Raw genomic sequence first — 10,317 nt, 5'->3', positions numbered from 1 at the left:
TAGATGCTCACAGAATCACTAGGGAAACAGTGGGATAACATAAATAAAACCTAGGACATGGTTCCTGGCATGTGCCTAGCACTCCCTAAATGGGTAGTCATTATTCTCCTACTGAAAGCTGTAGACCTTTGAGAAACTACCCCACCCCCAGTTTAAAACACAAAATTTGATGTTACACCATTTTGCTTTGAGTTTTATCAAAAGCATCTTATTATTAGAGCTAGAAGCAGCAGAAAAATGTAAGAGTATGTGATTTTTATGGCATCACCCTTGAAGTTAATTATGGTGAAACTCTGGTGTAGCTGTTTTCATTAATTTGATGGTAAAAAGGGAAATTGAGGGGGTTGTTGCATCCCTGTTATATCTCCTTTTTAAAAAGATGTCTAATCCAAGACATTCTTATCACAATGATATTTGGTTGAAGCAGCTTTGCTCCCTGCCTGTATAAGTCATATTAAGTTCTGTTTTCATATTGCCCAATCAGGATAAAAGCTGGAAAGGCATGTGTTTCAAAATAGCCATGTACTTTAGATTATAGAAATGAAATATGCATTTGCAGACTTGTTTCAGTGTTCAGGTAACCACAGGGCTTGCAGCCTTTGTCCTCATAATTTCTTCCATCTCTGTGTGGTTCAAAGCCCCAGTGTTCTTTCTGGCTGAAAGCATATACTGTGTTTCACGTTGTTAACAGAACATTGGTTATCAAGTTCTTTGTCTTTAATGATTTTGTTTTAGGGAATTGTCAGTTAATAATCCCTGGAGGGGCTACCATGAAGAATTTTTGTAATAGATTATAATGCAAAGGTTTGCTTAGTCACAATATTTTTAAAAATTTTAGTTATGATTTTTGGGCGATGACCCCAATCTTCCCATCTTTTATATTCAACTACCTTTTTAATGCTGACTTTCTTCAATTTCTCTTATTGTATTCATTCTCTTTTTAAAGTTTGTGAGTATAATTAAAACTACCCTACCTTTGAGAACCCTCTGTTCTCACCTAGCAGAATAAATGAAATATGGATACAAAGACTGAGCATATAAATTACCTCTAAAAAAGAAAATGCCTTCCACATAAAGCTTTTTGATTCTCTTTAATTTTTTTTTTTATTTCAGAACTTGACAGTTATTTTTTCTCTCTAGTCCAGTGATCTTGTTATTAAAGCATTCTTGTAAAGGTAATTTAGCACACATGCCTCATAGTTATTAACCAAGTTCTACTACATTCAAATACCAAATCACTTTGTAAATGATACTTCTTTCCTTCCACTAGCAAAATAGCTTGGGGCGTGGAAGGGCCAGGGAGTTTCTTAGTTGTCCAGAGTGATATTTTAAAATTCTACAAAAGTTAGTAGAAATGGTTTTTGGTTCTTTTAAACAAATAATGATAAGTCTAATAGAGATGCCATTTTGATTGCACATTGTTATAAATCAATGACATTAAAAACATGCAGAACAATTTATTTGAAAAAAATGATGTAATTAATACAATAACATCAACCCTTGACTTAGAAAAAATATTATGAGAATGGGCACAGAAGAAATGCACAAAAAAGCTCTCACACAAACCCACTTGCCTAAAATCTTTGCAATGCACTGAAGAGAATATATTCTTTTAAATTGTTAATATTTTTGAAAATCATAATGCTGTATACAGTTGTTATTTGTGAAGTAGGTTTTTAAAACCAGAGATGACTTTACATTTCTTTAATCATACAAAAATGGAATAAACACATTTTACACATCATCTAATCCTACTTCTTTATTATATAGGAGAGGGTATTGAGGCCAGAGGAATCTTCAGGCATTTGCCCAGGTCATCAACATGCAAATACCAGGTTATACTGAGGTCAAGGCAGAAGGATAATGCATGCTTTGTAAGTGTTTTGGCACTGTTAGGGAAAAAAATAGATACAATGCAGTTACTATGTACAAAGCGATATAATTTGGCCTGAAGCTTAAGCAAGACCACAGCTGGGTGCTTCATAACAACAGTTTTCTGGTTTTATTTGGATTTTGGGTAAATGATGATGATATTTATGCATTTTAAGACAGGTTCATTTTAGGACAGAGTTTTGTAGAACTCAAAGTTAATGTCTTTCTTTTCCCCAGCTGCAAGATAATTCAAACTTTCAACTCCTGCCCTTTCTTTCCCCCTCAGAAAAAGAGCCATACAGGTAAACCAAACCAAATCAACCAAAACGACAAATTACGGTTAGTTAACAGAATAATCAGTGTATCTCAGGTGAATTCTAATTTTAATTTCTTCTGGTTTTCATTTTCAGGAAAAAATTTTTAATATCACTGCTTCTTTTCTGTTAGCTCATTTTAATTATTTTAAAAGATATATTTCTTGGAGAAGAATATATATTATTACTTTATACTATTCATTTCAGATTGAATCAAGTAGACTTGGGGAAAAGCAGAAGACAGAGGACTTGGTTTTACCATGGTTATCATTCATGCTGAGTTCATGTGTATTAAATTGCCTCACACACAAAACTGTGAGAGTGATTTCTGAAAGGATTCTCAACATAAACTTTTCAGAGTAAAATCTGAAAAAACTGGCACAAATACTATACCCTTTAAGGATAATCACACTTTTGTTCTTTCTAGGGCTGATTGTAGATGTATTCTAAGGGTGCATTTTAGAGTAAGGTAATCCTTTAAACAGAAGAATGTATGCAAATCATGTCCTTATCATTTTTACTTCTTTTTAAAGCAAATGATTAGGAGAGAAGGAGGGTGAATGAGCCATCCTTGTCTCCTATTGCCTCCCCATCCCCCCAATATTATGCCATTAAAATTGGAGAGGTTTAGCAGAAACAAAAAATAAGTTTTACTTGGCTTAGTGTCCTTTTATAATTGAGTACTACAGGAAATGAAGATTCTAGCAAAGATACAAAAAAATGACAATCCACTGCTGTTTCATATCTCAGGCCAAGTGTCTCATAGGATCCGGTAAGAGTTGAATGTCTGGGCAGAAGGTCTCAGGTCATTACCATAAAAAGCTCTTTGGCTCCCTCTGTCACAGAACAAAGTGTCAGACCAGTTCCCATTACTAGGTGCCTGTGGTGCTTTTCTTAAATAATCAGTCCCATTCAGACAGAGATTTTAAGGTCCTTGATCGTCTATTTCATAAGCAGTAATTTTGAAGGCTAAATGGCACTAGAGGCCGAATGTTTTTGAAGTAAGGTTTGAAAAAGAACTAGGTATATCCCAAAGCTGGCCTGATTCTTTATCGCTTTTCCCAAAGGTCATATTCCAAGTTCAGCTCTGACAGCACTGTACCTGGGCATCAAGGGAGAGGCAGACAACATTCACTCCAGTCCCACCTCCAGCTTGGGAACTTACGTACAAGTGGGGATGAATTTTAGGGTGGCCTCTTGAATCCTGGAGGGTGGAGACAGACAAAGCTTCAGCCTCAGATATGGGTGCCCTAAAGTTTATTTTTCTTCTTTAAACTTTTTAAGAACATGAAAAACCAGGTAAATGAAGACAGCCAAGATAACATTGCAACTATGCTATATATAAATGTGCATTTTTTCCAAAGTGCATTTTCGGAGTCCCACTTAGAAAATGTGCTTCACTGCCTTACTCTGCATATGCCCCAATGAATTCCAAGAGGTCAGGGCTGCAGAGTACAACTTTTGAGATTAGAAGAGTTTGCTCTTTAAAGAGCTATTTTTAGCTGGAAAGGAAAGTGTAGGCCTCAAAGTGCCTGGCAGTATGTCCTCCAGTGGGGATCTAAATTGGAGGTCTGATTCCAGAGGAAGGTCTCAATGGGGCTCTTTCTGCCTTTGCTGCAGAAAAGGGTGGTTCTGCTGATTGGCAGTGTTAGGGGCTGGGGGGGGGGGGGCGGTTAGCAGCTTCTCCAGGGGAACTCAACCTGTAGTCCTCTAGGACCTATTGTGTCTTGGCCCCCAACCAGCTGGAAAGGGTGGAACATGAGGTGTCCAATAGGCACCCTGGAGGAAAGGACTCCCCAAGACTAAACAATCATGATTCTATTTTGATGCCATCAACTAGAGGTCCTGAGATAAATTTCAGCCCAACTCTTACAGATGGATGATTATGGAGCCTTCACTGTGCAGAGGGCATCATTCCAGGTCAAGCTCTGGTGAAGCAGGGCTGGGAGAGGTAACCAGGGAAGTGGGGGGAAGAAGAGTGCTTTTTGCCTTGCTCACACTTGTGGACCGAGTCTGGGCACCGTGAGGAGGTGCTGGCGGCCTGGCCAGCAGTAGAAGGGCCTGGTCCTGGGATGTCACCCCGGGTATGGGCGACGCTGGCCTGAGGGTTGCGCTCTGGAGAGAGTGAAGGGAAGAAGAAAAGGGCAAGGTTTGAGAGGAAATGGCGGGGTGAGGTAAAGACAGAAATACAGAGATGGAGAGAGTCAGAAATCCTGAAAGAGACAGAGAAAGGTAGAAAGATGCGGCCGAAGGACAGGCACAGAGCACAAGAAAGAGAAAGGAGATAAAAAGACGATACCGAAAAGAGAGACAGCAAGGGAGAAAGGGAGAAAGACAGCGAAAGTCAGAGCGAAGAGGCCGAGAGTGGGAGACGCTGGTTGGTAGGAGGTGTCAGGAACGAGGGAGGTGGCGAAGGCTCAAGGCATCCACCGGAGTCCCCCCTCCACCCCACTCCTCCTCTCACTTGCCCAGCCCTCGGCGAGGAGTCGAACGCGCAAGGTCGCCCAGTCCTCTCAGCTGTCGCGCGCTGAATGGCTGGCGGTCCGCAGCGCCCCCGCATCGCGCCCCGCAGCCACAGGTCGGTGGCGCCCCGCGTCGGCGCCCGAGGCGGGCTGGGGGGCCCTGCACCCGCCTGCTCCCGTTCCTGCCCTACGCACCGCCCCACCACGCTCCCGGTTACTCCTCTGGCTGTCGCAGTTCTCCTCACGCCCCCCGGGGACTGGGCGCTGGGGCCACCAGAGACACCGTAGGAGCCACTTCTCCCTGCGAGTCCGGCCCTCCGAGAGCCTGGGAGCGGGATCTATTTACTCGGGGTATTAATTAGTCTCTGAGGAATCGTTGACCCACTCGCCAATGTAATTGCCAGTGTCGGGAAGGTAGGCGCCGCGAGCTGCGGACCTACGGAGAAAGAACGGCTTCGTCGGCGCCCCGAACCCCAGCGCGCTCCAGAGCGTCCCCCAGTGGCCGGGCAGGACCGTGCACGGGGCCTGCGACTCGGCTCTGGAGTGGTTCCTTGGCTTCCCAGTGTCGTGGTAGACGTGCAGCTACTCGTGCGCCGGGAGCCTTCAGGTCTTGCCACCTCACCCCTCCCTCAGAAACTCGGACCGTTTGCGCCCGCCGTGTGGCTTTTTTCTTCCGAAAGGCCAGTGTTCCTCTCTCGAGTTCAAGTCCAGTCTCCTCCCCTTAAGTCATTGCCACCATCCTTCGGCAGCTTGGGAAGGCAAGGAGCCCCGGGCTGCGTGTCCCAGAGCCTGCGCTGGCAGTCCCAGTCTGTCCGGCACATTCGCTTCTCCCTCCCTCTCTCACTCCCTCCCTTTCTCTCTTCCTCTCTTTTCTCCTCTGCTTCCCCCTCCCTCTCTTGCCTCTTAAGTTTCCTGCACCGTGAATCAAACTGTGCCGAGCCTAGGCTCCCACGGAACCAAGCCTGAGCGCCACCCGGGCACTGAGACGCGGACTCCGCCGAGGCTGAACGAGGCAGCGGGACCGGTCCGCGCCTGAGCATGGAGATGAAGCGCCAGGGAGGGCATGTCCGGGGCGCCGGAGACGCCAGGCCCGAGTAGCTCCTCCATGGAGCCTGCCCAGAGCGGTCCCTGCTCGCCGAATTCGCCCCCAGTCCTGTGCGGTACGTACACTTCGCCTCCACAGTCCCGGAGAGGGTATTTTGGGGCGGGATGGTGGGACACCAGAGAGGGGCGGCGGGCAGGCCACTGGTTGGGGGACAGAGTGCGCCTGGCGGGTGACCTCACAGACCGGGGCAGGCTCCCACTCTAGAAGTTAGCGATTGACTGTGTCCCTTGGCTCGAAATAAAAAAGTAGTGGCAAAGATGTGCTTGTATGCGCGTGTATCTCTCTTTGTGCAGGGGGCTCGAATGGGTAAACTGAGCCCGGCTTTACTGTATGCAAATTGCATTCCTTTTCCCCACCCCCACTCCACCGAACGGGTGAAGATACCCAGCACCTAATCCTGGTCAGCTCTACCTACCCCTTCCTCTTCCCGTGCCACCCCCCCCCCCCCCGCCCCAGTCTCTCTAGCTCGCTTTCTCTCTCTCTTTCTCTCTCCATCTCTCTGCTGGTGTGTACGTGTGTGAGCCCTGCCAGGGCTGGCGAAGAACCAGCCGCCGCCTTTAAGTCCGAGCCGCCTGGCCATCAAACACTAGGGCAGGTCTCTCTGCCAAAGACGTTTGGGCTCCGAACCAGCTTGCACGCGGCTCTGTGAGCTCCGCCACCTCCTGTCTCCACCGCCGGGGAACACGCACCCGAGGAGCGCAGGGCGCAAGGAGCCCTTCATCCTCCTACCCTCCTGCCCGCCTGCCTGCGGACCGCGCGCTCGCTGCTTTCAGGCGCTGGATTTACTTGCTTTTCAATTTTTCCTGCCCCTACCCACTTCGGGTGTTTGGTCCACCCCTCCCTTCCACGACCCCCTTTCCCCGCTTGGTTGCCAAGCCTAACCTTGCCCGCGTGGTCATGGGATGTCTAATTTCATTTGTATCTAGGCTGCTGAGAGCGCTCCTTGCTCTGTAAAGTGGATGTCAGGTGGATCTATGTTTTTGAAGGAACAAAGACTCAGCGAAAGCACCGCCGAGGAAGTTTGAGACGCGGGAGGATGCAGGCTGCGTGCTGGTACGTGCTTCTCCTCCTGCAGCCCACCGTCTACTTGGTAAGTCGCTGCGGATCCGGCGCCCCCGCAATCCCACCCTGGTCGCGAGGCCAGACACCCAGGGGCGCGCGGGAGGCGGGTGAGACTGCCAGTTCAGCGAGAGCAGCGTTCCTAGCGACCGTGTTGGAACAACTTTGGCAAGCTGGTGTCTGGATCCCTGCGGGATTTTCCGGGGTTCCCACCCTCACTTCTTGCTCCGGTCCTCCCTCTCCTGTGCGTGATTCCGAACATGGTATAGGGTGCCCTAGACCCCCAGAAACCGAGGAGATAGTGGGACGGGATGCTTTATGGGGAGACAGGACAGAGAGAAAGGGTGTAAGACATGGAACTCTCATTAGTTCATCCAGAGTTTAAACGAAAGGAAATGGAGGTAGAGAGTGCGGAGCACGAATCTGCCCGGGTCTGTGACTTTGAAAGTGAATCCACCCACCTAGTCCCCCAGTTTGGAGATATGGCACGTAAAGAAGTACAGGTAACTTTGTTCGACTCGTAGGGTTCACACAGGACAAGTTAATCAGATATGAGCACCACAAGCGATCAGATCAGAAAGAGTTAAGTCAGGGGTGCCCTGGCAAAACAAATAGTGGCTCTCCTCCCTAGCTCTCCTTTCCACCAAATAACTGAACCCCAGTTCCAGCGCCGATCCCCTTACTAGGGAATGGCGGACCTTGTGGTCAGGAAGGGAATACTAAACAGAGCCAGCCGCTGCCGTGTCTTTCTGGAATGGAGTTTCGGGGGTCCGGATTTTGCACACAGTTGGAACTGGGGTGGAGGTGAATTGGTAGAGGTGGGCACCGCGTGGAGCCAAGACGGAGGGAGCAGTTTCTCCTATCTGGCTACAGGGAGGGCCAGGGACACTCGCACCCTGCTGGCAAAGTTGTGCTCTGTGCACCGACTCCCCATAGCTTATTTCACAAGAGCACACAGAGGGCTCAGTGAGTTCTGACTAGGGGCGAGGAGCGCTGGGGCGGCCTGAGCTCTCCAACGGGGCTGGATAAACGGGATGGGGCGGGGGATGGGGGGGTCGGTGCGGTCCCTCAGTCCCAAGGGTTTCAGAACCCACAAGCTTGGGAGCAAAAGTGTTGCTAACCTGAGAACATTTCCCAGCTGTTGCCCCGGTGCATGTGACTGAGGGGCTGCTAGTTGTGTGAACTCTGTGTATGTTAATGAGTGTGTATGTATACGCGTGTGTGAATATGTATGTGGGGCGTGTGCATTCCACGGGTTTCAGCTTCAATCCAAGAACCCTCAGTGTTGCCTGTCTTTGCATCTTTATCGCCTATCACAGCCGTGGACGCCAGAGGGCGCTGCGCGTCAGTGTCCTCGCCTACAGGACACCTTGGGGTAAACAGGTGAAAGCCAGGGCAGCCAATCCAAAAGAACAGCCTTTCTGACTCTGTCACCGAAGTCTGTGCTTTCCTAGACTGGAACGCAGACAGAATGTAAAAATTGTCCTTCCCATTTACCATCTTCAATCATTCTTGCCCCCATCTGTGTCCAGTCAACCCACTGACATTGAGAGCCCAAAGACCGAGGACAGAAAGTTTGACCAGAGAAAATAGAGAAATTGTTTTTTGAAAGAAGGGAGGGACGGCAAAATGAAAGCTACAGAGGAGGGATATTAACGATTCCCTTGACCATGGAAAACCTTCTGCCCCTTTCCTCTGCATACCTTTACGCATGACCTGAACCTCAGGACTGTTCTTATTGTCCTTGGACTGTGCTCACACACACGGCAAAGGCTCCCGACCGTGGTGCAGTTTATTGCTTGGAGCAAGTATTTCGATAGTCTGTGAAATAATCTATCAAAAGCAGAAGTGAAATCAATACGTTGTGTTAAATTTTAAATGTGTTTGTTGGCAGTTAAACCGTTTTCCACTCATTACAACAACAGTGCTGGATTTATTCTAATGCGCTGCGTTCTCAACAACAAGCGCATTAATTCTCCTTTAATTGTAAACTGGGAGCATTTGAAAACCATTCAGTGTGCAAATTATGCTGATTCAATTACCGTTTAGTTACAGACTTCATTACCTGAATGCCTTTTGGCAATACAGAGAAAGGAGACAATTTTTCCAATCTCACTCAAAACAATACAAAATGTGAACAATAAAATAGAGAAGGTGATTTAGAAGTCCATCCTTTTCTTTCGGATCTAAAGTTGTTTTGTGTGTCGGGGATTAGAAACCACAAAAACAAAAGGCTGGTGGCTGTGACCCAAAGTAGTATTTCCAGGGATTGTAATCCTCTGGTTATTTGCCCACAGAATTCCAAGATGTTTTCCTGGAGGAGCAGAGAGCTGATTTTTACCATGGAAATGAGCTTAAAAGGGTGAATTGGACAGTCAGGACAGGTTGGTTCTAGGCAGTTAAGGAAGTGGAGAGCCTTGATTAAAGCTCTAGGGCAGTGGGACCAAGAAATGGTCAAAGCTTCTTTCTCCATCTGTTTTAAAACACCTCATACTGTAACTGAATTTATCATTTATTTGTAGTTGTACCTTAGAACATCCCAGGTCTTTGCCAGAAACTACAATAGATGCATGCAGTTTATCAGGAGCTGCTTGAAGTTATACTCCAAGAAGGCAGGGGTGGCAAAACCATTATTTTATTTTATTTTTCTCCTTGAGTTGCCATAGCCAAGAAGGAGTTTAATGAGTAATTTTATGTCTTTATGAGTTCACACCACAAGGTAAGTGACAGGGTGCTCTGTTTATGCATTGCCTTCTAGCTGATAGCACAGTGCACCTTCCTTTCCCTTTTCAGCCCCTGGAATCCCAGTTATGTTTTCCAAGGAGTGATCACTACATTATGTCCAGGGAACAAGATTTGTTTAGGTATTTCTTACACAAAAATATTTGTGCTTCTGCTTATTGACAAATACCTTAAATATTCCCAAATTGTGGATTTTTTTTTTTTTTAATGAAAATCAGTTCTCTGTAGAGAGCATTCAATGCTCTATTCTTAAGCCACAGTCTCCTGCCTGTATTTGGGTGAATGTTCTCAGAGTATGTTTCTTGGCCCAGAGTTCTTTGAATGCCTGTTCTAGGTTGAGGATTTTGAGTGTTTTTGTGTTTATTGTGAGATGAGTCTGTCCTATTTCAAACTGGAAGCGAATTTAGTACTGCAAAGGGAAGTTAATTAGAAATGTGTCTACAAAGTAACCTTCTGAAGCATATTAGCTGGCATATTAAAAAATCACCACAGGGCTAACTCCAGCCATAAAAGCAGGGGAATTGGAAACCATTAAAAAAAATAAAGGCAAGGAAATTTTCTGTCCATTGAATTTTGTGTATTGTAGATTTATTTAAAAGTCTCAATTCAGCAGGAGAGGAACCTATGGCATAACAATACTTGTGTAAAAAAAAAAAAAAGTCCTACAATCTTTATTCTCCTGTCAGTTCTGGACTGATTCCCAGATGTTTTCAGTATGACAGAATGGGTAACAGGACGATAGCATTTTAACTGAATTGAAGCA

The 10,317-nt window shown here is 46.4% G+C and overlaps 1 protein-coding gene across 1 annotated transcript in view; it reads left to right on the top strand.

The window, feature by feature from the left end:
• The first annotated feature begins 4,204 nt into the window (after positions 1–4,204).
• The window catches only part of NXPH1 (neurexophilin 1), a 297,980-nt gene continuing 291,867 nt past the window's right edge, over positions 4,205–10,317 (top strand). The window contains exons 1-2 of the mRNA XM_058728725.1: positions 4,205–5,808; positions 6,680–6,843. Of these exons, the coding sequence (XP_058584708.1) occupies positions 6,790–6,843 (54 nt within the window). The 5' untranslated portion in view covers positions 4,205–5,808; positions 6,680–6,789. The remainder of the gene's footprint in view (positions 5,809–6,679; positions 6,844–10,317) is intronic.

The sequence above is a fragment of the Neofelis nebulosa genome, chromosome 4, assembly GCF_028018385.1.
Source record: "Neofelis nebulosa isolate mNeoNeb1 chromosome 4, mNeoNeb1.pri, whole genome shotgun sequence".
In the NCBI taxonomy this organism is placed as follows: Eukaryota; Metazoa; Chordata; class Mammalia; order Carnivora; family Felidae; genus Neofelis; species Neofelis nebulosa.
This window is presented reverse-complemented; position numbering and strand designations above follow the sequence as displayed.